We start from the raw sequence: 21,918 nt of genomic DNA on the forward strand, positions 1-21,918 counted from the left end.
TTGCAGATTCTTAGAACATATTCGGAGCATAAACATAATGAGGCATCTTGAACAGAATGACCTCCTCAATGCCAACCAGCATGGATTCCGAAGACATCGATCATGTGAAACCCAATTCACAGTTTCTCACATGACTCACTGAAAGCTTGGGAACACGGCAGTTAGGTGGATGCAGCATCTCTTGATTTCCGAAAAGCATTTGACTCAGTACCACATCTTCGCTTATTGTGAAGAGTACTATCATATGGGGTATCAAGTCAAATTTGTGACTGGATTAAGGGCCTTTTGGTCGTGAGCACGCAGTATGCTTTTTGGATGGAGAGTCATCGTCACATTTAGAAGTCACTTCACATATATCGCAAGGCAGTGTTTTGGGACCCTTCCTGTTCATGTTGTGCGTAATATCCTATGACTATACCTCGGAGTTTTAGGTTCTAAAAATCTTAAATTAGGTACCTAAAATGGGTTCTACCACTTACAAAAATAGCTTATAAAAATCACAAAATAGGTGACCAAAACTTGACATTTTACTGCCTAGAAAGATAAATATATTCACAAAAATCCATATTATATTATTGTCCATGTCCGTAATTACAGTCAAAGTAAATAACTAACACTTTCTCTAGCTTTTCCTATGAGAAACTGCATCTCTTGTGTGTTGATAGCAGCTTATATGCCGAGAATAAGCGTTCCATGTTAACAGATGTCACTGGAACATATTTAAATGACGTTATTAGGTGCAATGGGAGCACACACTCATGTTCTGTTGATTTACCGGATAAGATGTCAGCCATTGTACAGAGGGTTGTCAGTCCTGGGATTTTTTGTAGCACTGTCTTTAGTTTCTCACTAACTTTCATACCAGCAGAACCTGGGACCAAGTTGATTTTTTCTCTAACTTCTTCTATCAATCGCAGTTGCGTGTAGACTGTTTTTCCTGAACACTCTAGAGCTTTAATAAGAGGCACATAAAATGCATAATGAGATTTTATGTATGCAGTGTCGATGGTAATTGTTAGGTCCTTTAGGAGGTCTTTAGCTGAAGTATTGCTCGGTCCCTCCTCCCGCAATTTAAGAACAAGTGCTCTCTGTAATATTCCACGGCCTCTAGCCACGTTCCCCAGCGAGTAAGTATCGGTTCTGGCGGAAGTGGTACGTTGGGAAGTACCTCTCGAAATAACTGGATTCTTGTAAGTGCTTTAATAAAAACCATTTTGATGGTTGAACTAGCTTATTTACGTGTGGAAATTCGAGACGTATGGTCTCAGCTACACGACTTGTGGCATGGGCAAGACATGTGATACGGAGCGAGGCTGGGTAAAATACTTTCAACAATTTAACAGCAGCAATCATGCATGCAGCTGCATCAGTGTAGATTGCAAGTACTTTATTTTCCTCTAGACTGTTGGGGAAAAGTAATTTGAAGGCTTTATTAACGAAGTGAGCAATTGTTTCCTGGTTAGTCTTTCTAAGCTCCTTGCTGCAGATCAGATGAGGTACAAAGCGAGTGTTGGGATCTGACTTTCCAAAAATCAAGTAAGCCACATGTCGACCTTGTCTGTCAGTTGTCTCATCGACAGAGACCCACATGTATGAATCGCCCATATCTACCCTTATCCTGCTGAATGTATTTTCATATAAAATATCTAAATAGTTCTTTTTCTGTGTGAATTCTGATGGAATGCTGCGGTGACAGCATTTCTCTAAAAAAACTGCATTGATTGCTATGTTTGCTGCAACAATGGCTCGGCACAGGCCAAGATGAAATTCCTTTTTGTCTGTTGCATTTGGCTTAGTTATAAGCGTTTGTTTCGATTTATTCCTTAAGTTTGCCTGGTGCTTAATCCCTGCAACATGCTGACTTAAATGCTACCTCTGCTCAGAACATCCTAAAAACAAAAAGAAATGAGAAATACTTTGTCGAAGAATTTACGTACGAGATCTACTTAGCAAAATTAACCTACATTAAAAGTTTAGAAACAATATTTTTGCATTCCCATGTGTCTAGTCCAAGTGGCAACACTGTTCTCTGAGTGGGTGTAGCATATAGAAGGTTAATATTTTACTTATGTCTTTTTTGCACACATTGCAGTGAATAACTCTTCCGTCTGTAGAGAAATCCGGAAATTCTAGTTAACACTGAAGAATCAGAGATGATCTGGAGCTGGCTACTTTCGACATGCTCGACTTTCCACTGTCGCTGGGAAATATTTCACCACACCTAAGCAGCACGTTGACCGACTGAATGAAGACAGTGCAGGTGTTGTAAACAGGTTGTTCCGACAGGGCAGGTAGGCGCTGCAGGCAGATCACAAGCCTCTCCGTGCCCTGCCAGCCCATTTGACGGTTCACAGCGAGCAGGGCGGGCTCGTACTGCCTGTCTTCTGCTGTTGTCGTCTGACTCACGATTGGCGTTCACGCCCGCGAACAAACCAGTTATCATTCAATTACTGTTTGCCGAGAAGACCAGAAGAGTAGTTTTAATCATTTTTTATTTGACTGTATTTTTAAAACTTAGATATTGTCAGTTTCTAGCATGAAATTAGGTGTTTTTAGGATTTTCTGAAATGAGGTACAATCAGGTTCTGACATGAATTTAGGTGTTTTAGGTACCACAAAATTACAATTTTCGATAAAATATTTGCGTAATTTTTAGTTGGGAGCACCACGAGAGAAAGTTAGTGATAAAAATTTTTATCTAATTAGATTTCTGAAATTTAGGTACAATCAGGTAATTACCTGAAATTAGGTATTTTTAGGTACTATAAAACTAGTTTTTTCGATCATAAATTGGCGTAGTTTAAGTATGTACAACTTTTATTGCCTTAATTTAATGAGAAACAGAATAGGTTTTTACCTAAAGTCCGACGTCTACCTATGAATATAATGTCAATGAGGCACTGTTTGAATCGACCAACTCATACACTTACCTGGGTGTAACACTTTGTAGGGATATGAAATGGAATGACCACTTAGCCTCAGTCGTAGATAAAGGAGGAGGTAGACTTCTGTTTATTGGCAGAGTACTGTGGCAGTGTATTCAGTCCGTAAGGTAGATTGCTTGCAAATCAGTCGTGTGGCCGTTTCTAGAATATTGGTCAACGAAACATGGCTAACAGGGGATATTGAACGTATACTGAGAAGGGCATCAGGATTGATCACACGTTTGATTGATCGTGGGAAAGTATCACAACGATATTGAAGGAACTGAATACTCTTGAAAATAAACATAACCTGTCCCGAGATAGTTTATTAACATATTTTTAAGAACCGGCTTTAAATGATGATTCTAGTAATATACTACACTTCCTTGCTTATCGCTCACATAGGGGTCATGGGTATAAGATTTGAGTAATTACTGCACAAACGGAGGTATACAAACGATCATTCTTCCCGTGCTCCATACGTCATTGGAAATGGAAGAAATCCTAATAAGTGGATCAACGGGATGTACCCTCTGCCATGCAATTCACGGTGGTTTGCAGTATGTAGATGTAGCTGTAGATGATGCCCCACGACTATGATTGATCGGGGATTTGCATCTTCACAGGCATGCGCATTGTGGTAATTTGCTGTGAGATCTTACGGTATATTGATAATTTTCACTTTTGGACCGTCTGACTACAGCTGAATAAAACACAATTTTCGTGCCATACGCGCTTCACCTTTATTCTCTGTGAGGCATCTTCGGTGGCTGATTGTGTAGACGATTTTCTAAATGTTATGTCCAGTTACATTGTATCAAAACGAGTGTTCAGTTTCAAGTGCTGTGAAATGTGGAAAAAGCCCTAAGTGACAATTATAAGAAGAGGAACGGTACCAAAAACGGAACAGAAACATAATATGTAGAAAATCGTCCACGCAACCTGCCACTGACGATGCCTTGCATATCACTCGTCATAGTTAAAACAGTTCGTATTTCATCAGGTATTGTTTCACGGACATATAATTAGCAGAACGTTCCCTCCAATTTTGATGAATACTGCCTCCTGTAGGAATTTGTGACACTTTTTTTAACAACCTATATTCATGACTACACCCTAGCTGTATCTGTTCCTCTTCACCCACGAAAAATAAGAAAACCGACCGCGAAAGTGTCACACAAACATTTTTAATTTCCCTCTGCGCTGAATACCTGACTACGCGCTTTCCCTATATTTGCCATATAGTCTTCGTTGAACTAAGAGTCGCTGAGAGTGTAGTAACGTCCATTTCAAGGTCGCAGGGTACTTGTTGGTATGCATTAAAGTGCGCGTCATTTATCTTGGCGGCCGAGTTTAGGTTCGTTCTGCGCATCTGACGTCACAAAACACAGTCAGCCAATGAACAGAGAACGACATTGCCACATCTCGACTGCAGTGCAGAGCATGGACGAGTGTCTTCAGTTTTAGAAACGTTCAGTCATAAATAAAGTAACAGAACAAAAGCAATGTCTTGATAGCAGACATTCGTTTATAGAAAGTTTGGAAAAAGCATTCTTTATACCAATTGCTTCATATTCTATTAATTAATTAAACCAAACAAGCAATAAGACTCCTAATTCAGGCGATAGCAAGGAAAGGTGTTTGTATCACTCTCACGAACCGCTTTTTCGCAATAAAGAACAGCGATAATTGTTTATTTCCTATTGTACTTCGACGAAGCGTGAGTAATTCATAGTCATACCAACAGTGTTTGTCAGTATTTTGCATGAAATGTTATAATCCTCATGGCGCTCTGAAGTCAGACGACGTGCGTTAGCGTAACGGTTAAAGTGTTAGGCTACTATGCGAAACGTTATGAGCTCAAACATTGTACACTGCTTAATATTTTCATTATTTAAAAACAATATCGAAGGGCGTAACTTCACGAATTATATTCGTTTGAATGCAATTTTTTGAAATTTCTAGTGCTTTGTCTCTTCATTAACCCTTTCGCTGCTGCAAACACGTGCTCGCCGCATTCCGCGCTGTGCGCGATTTTGTCATCACTGCACTGCTCGCCTGTGCAGACACAGTGTTCCCACTGCTTTGACACACTTATCATTCGATTTCACAAAAACTATTTGGCCCAAAAATTTGATTTTTACACGTCTTCTTGACTGATACCTTCCCCCCATAAATGACTTAATTTTGTTTCGATGTTCAACGCAGTTATTATGCAGCATTAAATGTAGTAAACCATTGCACGAAATATTGAAGAGTTTGCAGAGGTAGGAGTCCATAGCGTATACTTTCCGTATGGTCGATTTTAGTTGCCACAATGTTGAGAATGAAACGTGGACAAGATACCTAAATTTCATATAAAATTTACTGTATATCAATACCTCATTTAATTTAACTACGACATAGGTGTCGTATGTAATATTGAGAAATATTCCGTTTTTCGCGACTGTAATAAAAGTATTATTTACACCGGACGCGTTTGGCTTTATTTTAGAGCACTTCAATCAAGGAAAGGTATGGCACATACACAATGGACTCATGTTTTCTTTCTTGTTTTTGTTCCACAGTCGCAGTTTTACCAATGGTACTGAAGTATATTCCTCTTCTGCGACTGTAATAAATGGGCTTATTTAGACCAGACGCGTTTCTCTCTTTTGAACCATCTTCAGTGGACAGTATTTTGTCTCCTCCATTGCCAAGTCACCTTTCGTAGTTTTGTGCTGCGGTAACACAATATTCAACGTTTGTATTGGCAGATCAGTGTTTTAGCAAATAAATGATGTTTGTGTGTGCCACACACAAAAATTATATTTGACATAGCTCAGAGCACTTCACTGGTAGACGGTATATTCAAGTCCTAATGTTTTTGTAAGTCCACAGTTTTGTTTAATGTATTTTGTCTACTTGCTTTTGATTGATTGAAGTGCTTTAAAATAAAGCCAGACGTGCTCAGTGTAAATAAAACTTTTATTACAGTCGCGAAAGACGGAATATTTCTCAATATTACATACGACACCTATGTGGTACTTAAATGAGCTATTGTTATACAGTAAATTTTATATGAAATTTAGGTATCTTGTCCACATTTCATTCTCAACATTGTGGCAACTAAAATCGACCATACGGAAAGGATACTCTATGGACTTTTACCTCTGCAAACTCTTCAAAATTTCGTGCAATGGTTTACTATATTTAATGCTGCATAATAACTGTGTTGAACATCGAAACAAAATTAAGTCATTTATGGGGGGAAGGTATCAGTCACGAAGATGTGTAAAAATGAAATTTTTGGGCCAAATAGTTTTTGTGGAATCGATTGATAAGAGTGTCAAAGCAGTCGGAACACGATGTGTCTGCACAGGCGAGCAGTGCAGTGACAAAATCACGCACGGCGCGGAAGGCAGGGAGCACGTCTTTGTAGCAGCGAAAGGGTTAATGCGGCCGTGGTGGCTTTACTTCATGAACTGCGCGCTCCCCCCTAAACGTAAGTTTGCGAACTATGCTATACTATGGCGCTGCTTCTATTGGCGCGTGCGTCGTGTGCAACTGGCAACGCAGCAATCTCCCGCGTCTGGGCGGGCATGCGCGAGCCGCCAAGATAAAAGAATTGAACTATAGTTGACACTTTTGTGAACAGGTGGATTTACCAGGAAACTGCCAGACTTAAAAAAGATATCTATTTAAAGTCCGGAAGCATTTCATACTTGGTGGCAAACGACTAGAAGACATCCAGGAAACATAATGGTATTAATTAACATTAATAGTAATAGAACTAATTTTAGTAAGCTGCGTGAGGCAAGTAAAACACGCCACTCAAAAAACTTTCAGAACGAGCTAAAATATCGAGGATTGGCTTTCGTTACGTTATGTTGGACAATGTGTTGCAGTCATTAGTACGCCAGTAATTTGTACTTTTACAGCTGCAAAATTATAATACCGAGTTTTTATGGAACTTTTAACATTTCGGCTATACGCCTAGATATTATTTTTCTTTGTTCTGTTTCCTCCGCTGGTCGTTAGCATGACTGTGAGTAAATGCGAGTGCCATCTGTTGGACGTCTAGCTAACTTTAACAGTTTGCCATGGTAACTGTCTATAAATACGAGTTGTCCGGTACATTGTGACATCTGTTGGCTGCTGACGTAACTATCTGAAGTACGTAAATCTAAGATCTGTAGACTGTCAAGTTTTACACTTTGTAAAATATCTGTATGTATCTCAGATCATTTGTCATAGAAATGCTATAGTGCAATGCTAATGCTTGTGTAGAAATCCTTGGAAAAAGCATATACTTTCGTGAGTGGTCAATACCACGTGATAACTCCTTTGGTAATATCTGTTTGTTACATCTGAGACAAAGGCAGCGCGGGAAGTAAATGACGATTTTGGTTCGGCTCTAGTTAACAGATTTCAACGACGATGTGTGCTAAGCATTTTGGTGAATGAGCAATACTGAATAGGCTATTTGTAGATACCAACAGTATTATTCAACGAGTTGCAGTAAGTTTAACCAAAAGTGGATTGGCTCATTCATGAAGCTGCAGACGTCGGCAACATCTTATTGCGTATCAGCTAGGACGGTAAAGTGCTGATATACAGTTATATTTCCGTTACACCTTATTTAGACTTAGTAAATTCATACCCATGCAATGGACAATACATTGTATCCATATGACATTAAAAAGCTTTCTCTGCTCGTGTAGAATACTGATTCTCGAACACAGAATTTGTTTCTCTGTTCTGAATTATAGTTATGCCTCATTGCCACATCAGCAATTAATAGCTTGAAGAATCGATCTAAGAGTTTTTCACTTAACTACTTACTTTGCCAAAAATTATGTTGCATCGCATTTGGCAAATGATATAGTGAACTTAAGAACAACTAGCCGCCATACTGCACTTACAAAGATGGCGTGATAATGATTACGGGTATTTGTCCCGATATGATTTCAGACGCGTGAATGGCGTGTGTTCGTACTGATACGTGTGTCAAATTGAATGTTTTTTTGTAATTTTGGTTTGTTTGTGGTGTTTAAAGTGCTGAGAGGAGGGTGCATTGTGACTGAATGTGCGGTGATGAACTGCTTTGCACTCTGGCGTCGGTAGCGGTGGTGCCTATTTAAGCTACAGCTTTCTTTGATTTGGTTTTACAACTATGTGTGTGAGTTATTTTGGAGAGGGTATTATTGTAATTTGTTCATGTTTACGAGACAGTAAAAGTCAGGTCCGCAAACAATCAACATCATAACGTAGTTACATTCAATGATCGATCCTTTGCGGAGGAAAATAAAAAAATGTTTGTCGTTGCACTGTAGCAATAGTAATTTCCGACATACACAATTAGTCGACATCATATAAGGATTTCCGCTAACACGACCTTGGTTCAATGCCAGGCCACATGGCGCGCTGTAGGTTTATCAAGCCATAATCTCGGTTTGTTATTGGTCGCTTTAATGTCGTCCATATTTGTTTTAGTTTCGTAGTAAAGAGGTGCTGCTTTCATCGCACTGTGTTCCTCATTACGAATTATCGTGTGTTTCACTTTTTAAATTGCATTTTGAATATGTTGCTTGTATTCTGCATGACTTTTGTTATCATCCATAATAATGGGTGGAATAAATGATTCCATATATTTGTTTCATACAAAACAGAAGCTGAGTTTGTCGGATATTGTTCTGAGGACATTTATTCTCACCTACGAATCCTTTTGTAAACTCTTAAGATTTAAATTCATTTAAGTATATTGTTAATATGCTATTTCATTCGTGTTCACATCCGTGTTTTGTACTTTCAAGCATTTAATGAAGTGCTGCAGGTTAACAGCTTTTGAATATTTGATATTCATTTTTAATACATTTGTTACGGAATGAGTACTTATATATGCTTTTAATGTAGTATTAATGCAAATGAGTGCCCTTTGTAGTATTTCTACGGAGTATGTAGTTACTTTTCCAGTTATTATGCAGCAGGCTACGGAATATGTAGTTACTTTTCCAGTCATCATTATGCAGCAGGCTACGGAGTATGTAGTTATTTTTCCAGTTATCATTAAGCAGCAAAAGTATTCTTCATCAAAGTACATTATTATACATAGGACTGTGCGGTATCGTGTGAATGTACTTCGACTGTACTGAATGCTATTCCATTTAGTTAACTTAAGTTGTTCATAATTCATTAGTAGAGCCAATGCTGAAAGTATGACAATGTGTATTATTCGCTCTTAAATTTTTACTGGAGTGAGAGGAATATTTTAATACAATGATTTCTGTTAAACTATATTGTTTTAGCACCTCTTAATAATGTGTGACCACATTCAGGTGACTAATGTTGCACTTTTAGCGTTTGTAAGAAGAAGGCCTTAGGCACTAATTGCGAGAATGAAAAGCACTTTCAGTTGCAAGAAACAACACCATTTCAAACACAAATACACAGTCCCTACTCATTCCGTGACAAGATGTAATATAATTGAATGCCAGATTTGTCAAAAGCTGCTGACATACAGTTATCCGTTACATAAAGTACGAAAAACGGATGCGAACTAAAATAAAGTAGAACAAGAACGATGTACTTACAACACACATAAATCGACGATTCACTCATGGATTCGTAGGCAGGAACAAATGATCACAGAAGACTATAGTCTACTACGATACCAACTTTCGCCTCACACGAAACAAAAACAAAATGGAATTATTTACTCCACCCAATATTACGGATGCATGCAGAACAAAGTACAATACGGGCAACATATTCAAAATAAAGTTCGAAGATTACAGTATACACTAGAAAACCTTATCAGAAACAAAATGCATGGAAACCAGCTTCTATATCATGTCAGATAATAATGCTTATCTCTTGACATGTGCTAAGATAATATTATTTCCTCTTGATAATGGCCATACGGTCAAAATTTCAGTATTGGATTTTATACATAAATAATTTGAAAGTAAAAGGCGACCACGGTATCATTTATAAAATTTTACATGACTGTCAACATCAGCTACGAGAAGTTAATCATAGTTTTTTATTGATGTTTCTCGAACATATTACTTTGCAGGGTCGCAAAAACCTTTCGGTCTCAAGGCACGCAGTTTACTACTAGACTATGAGGCGCATCCACAAAGTATAATGAAAAATACTTTCATCTAAATCACGTACTTCGATTTGAAAATGCGAATTTTTGCGCCATATTTTCTCGTAATCAAAGTTCATTGTCTTGCTACTAGGAGTGCTACTATCTGTTTCCACATCGTAGCATGGGCCCTGCACTTACGATGTTTTGGCGTTCTGTGGTTGAGAAAATACTTGATCATGAATTAGAGGTGGTTAGCCATATACAGGGTGATTATAATTAAATTTAAACTTTCGAAGCGCTGTAGAAATAACACCACTGGTCATAATGACGTCAAATTGCTACGGAATATTACCCGGTAAGGGAGAAACGTATGGCAGAAGAAAAAAGAAGTGTGAAAATTGATCAGTAGATGGCGCTGTATGTGTCAGAATGGTTCAAAAATGGTTCAAATGGCTCTGAGCACTATGCGACTTAATTTCTGAGGTCATCAGTCGCCTAGAACTTAGAACTAATTAAACCTAACTAACCTAAAGACATCACACACACCCATGCCCGAGGCAGGATTCGAACCTGCGACCGTAGCGGTCACGCGGTTCCAGACTGAAGCGCTTTTAACCGCACGGCCACACCGGCCGGCATATGTGTCAGAATACGTAAATTATTATTCTCGAATCAGAAACATACAAATTTACAGTAGACATACACATCAATAAATATGTACATATATATACACTAACTGTATTTATATTACATGTGCCCAGTACTTTGCAACCTCCAATTCGCTTGGAGTGGCTTGCAGGAGATCAATCTTCGTGCAGGATGTAGGACACAAAAGACGCTGGAGCATGTGGCTTGTGGTTTGTTCTTGTCCACAATTACAGGACGTATCTTCTGTTATGAAACCCTATATCTTCGGGTTGTCTCTGGATCGTCCAACTCCTGATCGTAATCTGTTTAAAGATTTCCACACGAGCCAGCTCTCGTTGTGTCCAGGTGGTAGTTCTTCAGCTTCTGGTGTCTGCAGGTGAGGCGTCGACTTCTTCCATAACTCCAGCCTTGCCTTCTCTGGTGAAATGGTGAGCTTCTCGGATGTTCTCGGGAAGCTCTTTCGCGATCTCAGCCGTTGCTGTGGTGGATTATGTCCGTGCAGTGGTGGGCACTGTCCTGTTCCACTTTCAGTCTCTCCTTGTTGGCAGCCACTGTTCTGCGTATCCATGGTGGCGCTATTCCAGCCAGGCAGTAGAGATTATCAGTTGGGGTAGGTCTTAAGTAACCTGTGATCAACCTGCAGGTTTCGTTGAGAGCAATGTCTACTTGTCTGGCATGAGATGACCTGTACCAGACTGGAGAAGCATGTTCAGCAGTAAAAAAGCACAGTGCCATTTCAGAACAGCGAATAGTTGTGGATGTGATCCCCACTGTAACCCCGCTAGTTTGCGAATTAGGTTGTTTCGAGCGGAGATCTTCATTTTGGTGTTCTTGCAGTGAGTTTTGAATGTCAGAGTTCTATCGAGAGTGACTCCCAAGTATTTTGGTGCGTGATGATGCTGGAGTTGGATGTCTGACCATGCAATATGTAGCTCACGATTAGCTTCCCTGTTCCTTAAATGAAAGGCACACACTTGTGTCTTCGAAGGGTTTGGTCTGAGTTGGTTCCGATTGTAGTAGCTTGACAGTGTTCTAAGTGCTGTTGTCAGGTTTCTTTCCACTCTTTCAAAGCATGAGCTCTGCGTAGCAAGAGCTAGGTCATCTGCATATAAGAATCTCCTTGTGCCTGGGGTCAATGGCTGGTCGCTGGTATAGATGTTGAAGAGAAGTGGAGCCAAGACCAAATGAAAACACCTGTCATGCGTACGACCCATTGAAGTTACCTCCATTCTCGTCTGCGACGTTCAGCATCACTGTCTCAATGCAGGATCACGCTCTCTTTGTAGAGCTGTGTTATAAGAGTGATGATTGTGCACGTCGCTCTGCAGAAGTTCCGGAAACTGAAGGGTCTGCCGTGGGTCTGGAGAAAATGATTCGGAAATTAGAAAAGACGGTTTCTTTTGGTGTGAAACCTGGTAGAGGGAGGAAACGAATTGATTCGACATCAGTGGAAGCAATGGACACAACTATGCAGGAGGAGACGAGTGGTGATGTGCAAACGTGTAGTGGACGGAGAATTGCCCGAACATTCGCCTTCTTTGCTCCCATACAAAATTACAATTGTGCACGAGTTGCTTCCTGTTGACCTGCCAGCAAGAGAGACCTTGGCTTTAGAATTTATTGCTCGCATGGAAGTGGACAACATTGCTCGCATGGAAGAGGACAATGATTGGCCGTGGAAGATTTTGTGGACAGACGAAGCCCACTTCCATGTGACAGGATACGTCAATACACAGAACTGTCGAATATGGGCAACGGAAAATCCACACGCAAATCAACCAATACTACTTTATCCTGAAAAGGTCACAGTGTGGTGTGGGTTTACGGCACCATTTATCATAGGGCCTTATTTTTTAGAAGAGACAGGTGCTTCCGGTCCTGTTACCTGTACCGTCACTGGTAAGCGCTACGAGTGTGTTTTGCGCAACCACGTCATTCCAGCTCTCCAAGAGCGTGAGTGTGTTTGGATGGGATCATTTTTATGCAACATGGCGCACCTCCGCGCATTGCAAATCCAGGTAAGCAGCTGCTAAAGCGCCATTTCGTAAATGCTAGAATCATTAGGTGCCATTTCCCTACAGCCTGGCCGTCCCGATCACCAGACCTTAATCCGTGTGACTTCTGGCTGTGGGGCTATCTGAAAGATGTTGTGTTCAGTGTCCCGACTGCAAACTTAGCTGCACTGAAGGGACGCATTCCGCAAATCTGAACGTGATCACGAAAAACACTTCGATCAGTTGTGGAACACGCTGTTTCTCGATTTCAACTTGTTGCAGAAAACGGTGGACAACATACTGAACATGGCTACGAAGTCTTTCGCGACGTATTTCTTGAGTAAAAATTTCTCGGTGTACATGCCGCGTCAAATCAGGATAACTGAACATGTTTTGCGCCAGTAACACGGAAATTAATAATGCGATTTGATTTTGATTCATGCTTTTTATGTTGTTTTTGGCCACAGGACAATTAAAAACCGATATGAGAGATGCTTTTTATTTGGTCTTTGGCTTCAGGTCAATTAAAAACCGATGCCAGAGAAGCTTTTTATGCGGTTTTTGGCCTCAGAACAATTAAAAATCGATTTTTCTCATCCGATGTTATAAGACGTTCCCGTGGTGGATGGGCTTACGCAACTTAAAGTATCACACGTATTTGCACACTGAGTAGTACAGTTTATTTTACTGTCAAACTTACACCTTAGGCACTGTTGTATGATTCATTTGTCATTTGTAGTCGACCACTACTAAAGTATGATGGTTACAGCGCCATCTATTGCTACATTTTGTAACTATTTATTTTTCTTCTGCCATACCTTTTCCCCCATCTCTGATAATATTCCGTTGCAATTTGACATCATTCTGACCAGTGGTGTTATTTCTACGGTGGTTTGAAAGTTTAACTTTAATTATAACCACCCTATATAACAAAGTAATACTTTAACTACGCAAACTATTTTTAAAAAAGGAATACTCCATTAAGTTGCTTGATACTGTACATACTGTGTCTGGAAGCTATCCCCTCTACATGGTATGGAACTGGGGACCTAGAAACGACGGAGAATCTTCGTCCCGCCGTAGCCCTCAGTGATTCACAACCTCACAACAGACTACAGCAGTCTACTCACCCCATCGCTGCCCCAGTGCTATTTTACGGTTCAGCCCCAGTGCCCCCCCCCCCCCCCCCCCCCCGGCGCGCCACCCTCCGCCCCCCTCCTCGCCACCCGGGAACGCCTCCCAAAGTTTGCGTGGTAGAGTAATTATGGTGTACGCGCCCGTGGAGAAAGTGTTTGCGCAGATATCGCCAACATACTCTTACTGAGGCGGAATAAGGGGAACCAGCCCGCATTCGCCGAAGCAAATGGAAAACCGCCTTAGAAACCATCCACAGCACAGGCTGGCGGATTCGTGCCGTGGACCAGCACCCCTTCCCGCCCGGAAAGCAGTGCGTTAGACCGCACGACTAACCGAGCGGGCTCCCTTCTACATACTTTTGGAAAGACCCTTCGATGAGGACTTCAACAACATAAAGTTCGCGTGACTTGATCAAATTCTAAAAATATAGTGGCGCCGCAACCACCTGTCTCCACAAACCTCTGCCCTACAGGAACATATGTAAGCAGACACGTAACACATGTACGACAGGCCAGAACTATGATCAGTAAGCCACAATATTTGGCAGTTTCATTTAATATCGCGTAATAAAGAGTGCTAGTATCGCCTATGCTACACTTCACATAAATTGACTGCACGTAACATGATATACGACCACATGTAGAAGTCTTTGATAAAAAGTGTTTTGTATCTTAAAGTGAAACACTCTACATAAAATATGTTTGAAATACTAGCCTCAAAGCTGCCCACAACAGATGCTGTACTGTAGCTACACTTACTACTGAAATAATTCTTAGATTTCTCTTTAATTGTTCGGTAATTTGAAGCGAGTCCTTGATACAGTGCGTTGTAAAATAAATTTTATGTCAATGGCGACAAATTATCTTTTTCATAATGACAACGCAGTGTGATTGCCGTTGTAGCACGTAAAGTAACCTCAGGTGCGAAATGTTTTCCATTATAAAATCTTCTCTGCAAATTCACCAACCCGTAATTGTAGTTCTCAAAGTTATTTGAAATTACGTTCAGTGCAGATTTAAACGTATCATTCAAAACAACAATAGAATTATCATTATCAATATCCAATTATTTCTATTACATTGTCTACGCAAAGACTTTTGCTTCTCTAGTTCTTTGGCTTTTAGTCCGACCAGTTGTTTTCTTTTTCGAAGAATGACCTAAAAAATCGAGTTTTCGTATAACAAACGATGTCGTAACTATTCAGAATGAAGAAACCGAAATTTTGGAATTACTTCAGGTTTCGTGGTAAACGTGTCAAATGAACACAATGGTAGTTTCTTTTATTCTTAGGCAAAACTATGTGAAAAACATGCCAATAAACAACGTCATGGACAGTCTGTGTTTCCCCCAAAGCCTTCGTTACTTCAATGTTTCCTTTCCACTGGTAATATCATCAACGACCTTGAAGTCTTAGCATTGTAGCTGCCCAGTATGCGTGTGTTACGGCAAATGAACCATCTGCAACATTTAAACATGAACATTCGATTACACGGAACGTTGTTACTTTCGTGTGCCATTTCTACCATAGTATCTGATCGGTACACGTGGTAGAAGTTGGCAGCAGCTTGAAAGACAGAGGAACATTTTTCTCATGTGTGAATGTCTACCTCCCTTCACGGGTACGTAAAAGCGTCATTTTATTTTTTTACACATCTGTGACAAAGTACCTTTCGAATTACACAAGGTTCAATTGCCTTCTTGTACAATTAGTATTAAAACACGATACTTCAGTTTAGATGTTCGTATATTAAAATTACGACTCTTGTTTGGATCTGAATGGAGTGTTCATACACACATTAACTAGAGGCCTGCAAGCGCGAGGCCTGCCGACGTGTCATACACGTGACTGATGTGACACTGAGAGGGCTAATACGCTTCGCGAACGTTCGCGGAAGTTGCCGAACATTACCGATGCTAATGATAGACGCGTAAGGGCATGTACACCGGCCACGCGACTGCATTAATGTTAGACGAAATTTATGCTAACGACGAATAACGAATCCAGATATAAACTGTTATACTTTATTCTTGAAAAACAAATGTTATGCGAAACATTATTCACTTACACCAAGAAAAGGCTTATTCGCCATTTGTGAATAAAAAGTGTAAACAATAATAGATAAATCTGAAATCCAGTACCATTTATTGCTCCAATTCTTTGCCATTTATTAAACGAACGTATATTTGTTTCTTTTGAATTAGTTTTCAGAACATCTCTTTTTTTTTTTCAAACATCTCATATCAAACTCTATTTGATTTTTGAAAGATTTGCCGGTGTGACACTAAAGAAAACACGTTCTACACATGCAATGCACTGCTGGATTCGTCTTTATTTCATGATAACGGTAAATGATTTTAAGTTCACAACGTTCTTCAAGAAAAATGGGGAAATCATTAATTACACTGCAGTTTTTGGCAAATAATTAATTGTGATTCCACGTTATCATTCCTTCTCAAATCACATTCCAAATAAAAAATTCGTTTTAAGTCATTAATATCATTCGAAACTGCGGCCCGATTTCTTTGACATTTCTTTGGCTATCAAATGTCTGTGTTTATTGTAAATCTCCCTTGGTCATGGACAGCAATACAGGTTGAATGTGGGAAACAACTCGTGCAGTCGCAAATTTTTCCACAGCTGCATGCGGAGCATGCGGGAGTGCCGTGAACATCATACGAGGGTCGTACAATGAGTAATGACCCAAATCTTTTCTAAAAGCCATTAATATGCATAGAAAAATGTCCTTGTTGTTGCTTCACATTTAATGTTTGTTTTGTGCGCCGCTTAAGTGTCGAACCGTTCTGGCAAATCGCAGAGCCGTAGTACAGTGTCAAAATGGCGTCTACTTACGACTCACGTTACAAGCAGTGTACTGTTATTGAATTACTGTTTGCAGAAAAAGAAACCATGGTGAACACCGTAAATGTTTGCGTGTAGTGTATGGCGATGCTTCAGTTGATAGGAGTACAATTAGGCAATGGGTAACGAAAGTTACAGCTTCAGGAAATGCAGGAACAGAGCTCCATAATCAGCCACGCGCGGGACGTCCTGTCACAGCCACTGCTCCAGACATGCTGAATAGTGCGGATGCTGTTATTCGTCCCGACTAGCGCATCAACTCGACAACGTCTGCAATGATAGAGACTAGGATATTCAAACACGTGCTCACGATGGGTTCCACGAATGCTCAGAATTCAAAGAAGGGCCATTTCATCTGAATTGTTGGAGCGTTTTGAGACCGACGTAGAAGCCTTTCTGTCACGGATCGTTACGGAGGGCGAAATCTGGGAGCACCACTCTCCGCCGGAAACAAAATGGCAGTCCATGGAGTGGCATCATCCTCATTCACCGCAAAAGAGGAAATGTAAGACAAATCCCTCTGCCGGAAAAGTCAAGGTGACAGTTTCTGGGATTGTGATGGCGTCATTGTCGTGGATATGATGCCAAGAGGATCCACCCTCAATTAAGAGGAATACGTGAAGAGTGTGAATGAACTCAAGAACCGTTTCCGAAATGTTCGATCGGACAAGAATCCAGCAGAAATCTTGCTCCGACACGATGATGCACGCCCACACACAAGTCTGAGAAGCCGGGAACACATGGCCAATTTGGGTTGGACATCATTACCCCATCCACCCTGCAGTCCAGACCTGACACCCTCCGGCTTCCATGTCTTTGGGCCGCTTGAAGATTCTCTACGGGGACCACACATTGAAGATGACGAGAGTGTCAGTCATGCAGTGAAAACATGACTGCGCCTACAGGACAAAAACTTTTACCAGGACGGAATACAAGCTCTTCCACAACGTTGGCGTATGGCTAGAATGTAGAAAAATAGGACATGGAGAAGACATGTTGATGTATGTCGTCACAAAATTCTGACTATTAACAGTAAATATCTTTTGAGAAAAAAAATGTGGGGTATTACTTATTGAACGACTATCTTATTAGAAATCATAACCGATGAGGGCTTAGTGTGGAATTGACTGTTCGTTTGAAGCTCACTTTTGTAGGTTTTCCTTGAATAACTCGAAAACTACGGCCTCTAGAGGAAACGTATCTCAGTACAAAATTTAACTACATTAAATTTCCTATAAAAAGATCCTATTCATGTTTTTGTAGGAAAAATAGTTTGCACGCAGCGAGCGAGAGAATTTGGAAACCTCACTCGTGGATTTTACGAACTGTATAAAACGGCATCGATACGAGCAGGTGAAATACCCTGTATGTTAGGACATGTACATCTGGCGCCTACTTAAAAAGACTTTCATGAATAATACTGTATATCAGCTGACCTCATTTATCGTATTTATTAATTATGTCTTTCTCAGGTAATGTAAATAACTGAAGACGTTATTGGTTTCAGTCCGCAGCTCGTGGTCGTGCGGTAGCGTTCTCGCTTCCCACGCCCGGGTTCCCGGGTTCGATTCCCGGCGGGGTCAGGGATTTTCTCTGCCTCGTGATGACTGGGTGTTGTGTGCTGTCCTTGGGTTAGTTAGGTTTAAGTAGTTCAAAGTTCTAGGGGACTGATGACCATAGCTGTTAAGTCCCATAGTGCTCAGAGCCATTTGAACCATTTTATTGGTTTCAGAATTATCTGTGATATCGCAAAGAAAACTGTTTTATCCAATAATCGAATATGCAAAAAAAAATCTGTAAAGCCACTAACTATCAACAGCGACATTCTTGGGTAGCTTCGGTAGTTAGAGTGTATACGCCCCGGGACAACCGGAGAAAACCCGGGAATTTTCTCATTCGGGAGAAATCTGAAAAAATGCCTGGAAGTTTTTTTAGAATTCTGCGAATTGTTCATTGCTTTAGTTTTCAATTAAATTTTTGTAATTTTGATTCGTTAGAACTGATATTCTTGCAAACAGTTTTACTTTCGCCCGATACTACAGAATAGCACTGCTGCAGTTAAACATAAACGAGAAAATAACATAAAAATAGAACTTATGTTGCAAAGAGTATCCGCGATTTACAACCAAAAAACACACTGCACACCCAAGCATCTGTCGACAACAAAATGTATCGTACTTCGTATCAACAAACTGCTTTCGATACGTCTTTCTCGTGGGCCTCGTTTCGATGTGCGTGACGCCACAACTGTTGACATTTCTCATAGGCCGCGGGAAAATTTTGTGAAAGGTGGTTTGAGAAGCGTTACTTTCAAAGTACTTACTCAAGATGAATTATGTTACGTGTGAGAATGTGTGGTGCATTTCTTAAACCACGGAGCATTAGACTCTCATTAAAAGCTTAGCACTGAAAACTATCCACATACAGAAATTTCGGGCCCAGAAGACCAGCCATTTATGCCATTGTTGGTATTTTACTGACACATTTGTGTTTGATATATCTTAAAGGGTAACACACTCTAAAGAAGACCTACTTTCAAGTTTAGTTTTAGTTGTTTCATTCATTAAGAATTATGCAATAACGATGGCAAAAAGTATAATTATCCTTCAAAAAAGTAGGCCTACATTGTGCGTTCGTGAGCACGAAATTGGCTTTTCTTAGGGAAAGTCGAAGTGCTGGACGGAACATGTATTCAGCCAAGTAACCCACGAAATGTTCTATGTTCAGTGGTGTAATTCATAATCGTACTTGTCAAAAATAATCAGCTGTGGCAGTTTAAGCTGTGCTCTTAGAGTCGTGCCTAATTACATACTCTAAAAAAATAGCAAAAAATATTTGACGGCCAATGTTATATTTGAAAACTTAGCTATGCTGTGTGTTTATTAATTTGAACCGTTAACTTTTCCTATTTATGTGTTCACGCTACTTAACAGTGATGTTGCTAGACGCAGACTACATCGCGTGTCATATGTTCTGAATATCTGCTGTCATTGGCTGGTGAGATCACGTGACGCACACTGAGACTGGCTGACGAAAGAGCGCTCCTATCTCGATTCTGGAGTTCCCGTTCTGTATTTGGTGGAATTCGAGTTGTACTTTCGTAATAAGGAAATATGCAGTGGAAACGTTGCCGCGCATCAGAGATCTTTCCAAAACGTTGATTTTTGCCGGCTTTCGTTTCCTAACGAACTGGGGAGTTCTGTGCTGGTGTATAAAACATTCACCGTTCGAAGGATCGATAAGTTTTACAGCTTCGAGGGCAAGTATATTGTTACTTAATACGGTAAAAATGTACTTTACCCTGGAAACAAGCGTATTTTCGCCCGGGAAAGATTGTATTTTCATCCGGGAAAAACTGTATTTTTAACCGGGAAGTCCGGAAATTTTCTTTCTTGTCCGCTTATACACGCTGTTAGAGAACTGTTTTGGATGCTTTGGTAGGTTTTGTGTTCCCATCTAATCAGAAACGACTGACTGTAAGAAAATTAACAACTGATAATTTACAATGTTATCAACGTAAGGTGGCCAAAGAACCTGGAATAGCTTACCCTGAAGAACGTCATGGTGGAACCGCTGTCCAGCGTGCCGTAGGATATGTCCGTCTGCCCCGCCAGGTCCTCGGCGTTCTCAATAGGCGTGATCATCCTCTCCACGGTGAGGAAGGCAGCCAGGTTGGCCGTGTACGACGAGATGATGATCAGCGTGAAGAACCACCAGATGCCGCCCACGATGCGCGTCGATGTGGCCTGTGAACCAAGCTCCCGCCTGCACCTACAAGTCTTGCACGATGACGTCATCGCCAGGGACATGTGGATACTTTATGGTGGTAGTATCAGCAATGAAATACAGCAAGTAATTACACAACTGCAGAACTCGTCAGAAAATTACTCGTCTCAGATCGGTCATTGCGTGCGACTCATTCACCGGCGTAATGGTTAGCACACAGGACTCATATTCGGGAGGACGGCGGTTAAAACCCGCGTCCGGCCAACCTGATTTATGTTTCCCGTGATTTCCTTAAAGCCCTTCAGGCAAATGCCGGGATGGTTCCTTTGAAAGGGCAGGGCCGATTTCCCTTCCCCAAGTCAACCAACCAAACTGTGACTCAATCCAAAATCCAAAGGATGACGAACATTTTGTTTATAAATTTTCCCCCTTTTGTATAAAAACCGGCACAGTTCTTTTGTCCATTTCCTTCACTGCTGTAGGATTTGATCAGTTAAATATCTCGATGGAATTTAGTCACAGGGAAACGTAGTGAGGTTCTCTATTTCTGCAGGCTCTGTTCCGTAGTAGGGAAACTTTACGTAAATTCCCGATAAGAACATTATATGAAGTTGGGTACAGACTTTAAAAGTCTATCATGAGCTTGGCACATATGATGTCATGGTTGATGAGTCTGTTTCTTGCAAAGTTAGAGTCTGTTTTTACTCGGCATGGTACGAGTTTGTCTTATACTTACAACACAGTATTTTTACTTTCGATGGATATTCCAGTGAACTAAAACAGAAAGTCGTTAAATACCCTCCGTAGGATGTGCAGTCACATATATGGCGTGAGTCAGGAGGAAAATTACGTGCTTTGAGGTGTGACAGAATTTGTGATTCCGAACACAAAGCGTCATGTGAAAGTACCTCCTATTCTTAATAGTTTGCTAGGAAACTAATGAAAAATGGACAAAGGACAATTGCAAGTGATAGTAAATGAAACATTGGGATCTAACGTCGCGTTTGATTGTGTAAATTTTCTCGCAAAAGCTGATCGAAACGTCCACCCTCAACTGCAGTGCATTTTGCAGCTGTTTTAGACAGCGACTGTGTTGCTGATCTGAGCTCATTCGTACGGTCCTTCACTTGGACACATGCATGTAAAATACGAGCGAGAGCTTCTTCCTTTGTGTCCACCTGCGCTTGTAGACTTCTCTCGTGAGCCAACCCCACGAACAGTAACCTAATGGAATAAGTAATCTAAAGTAAAGTAATTAATGTAATGTAATGAATCTATTGTAATGTAAATAATCTAACTGAGTTGTTGAATTGCGCATTAAAATGATCAGAAAGGCAACACCATGTAGCCTAATGTCACTTCGTTTGTATTCGCATATGAGTGCTGGTGAAGGAGACAGGCAATTGAGGCCCGTTACTGTCAAACCGCTGTATGTTACATACTGTTAAAAAAATGACCCATGTTCATTTGAAGTTTTTATTCAGAATCACCAATAATATCACCTCTCAAAGCATGTACCTTTCTCTTGAATCACCCCTGTCTATGTAAAAGTAT

General features: G+C 40.5%; 1 protein-coding gene across 1 annotated transcript in view; it reads right to left on the reverse strand.

Annotated features, from left to right (window-relative positions):
- The window catches only part of LOC124778790 (glutamate receptor ionotropic, kainate 2), a 341,610-nt gene that overhangs the window by 60,085 nt on the left and 259,607 nt on the right, over nt 1-21,918 (reverse strand). Inside the window, exon 13 of the mRNA XM_047253668.1 lies at nt 20,187-20,384. Coding sequence (XP_047109624.1) covers nt 20,187-20,384 — 198 coding nt within the window. The remainder of the gene's footprint in view (nt 1-20,186; nt 20,385-21,918) is intronic.

This window comes from Schistocerca piceifrons, chromosome 1, assembly GCF_021461385.2.
Source record: "Schistocerca piceifrons isolate TAMUIC-IGC-003096 chromosome 1, iqSchPice1.1, whole genome shotgun sequence".
NCBI classification, from domain to species: domain Eukaryota; kingdom Metazoa; phylum Arthropoda; class Insecta; order Orthoptera; family Acrididae; genus Schistocerca; species Schistocerca piceifrons.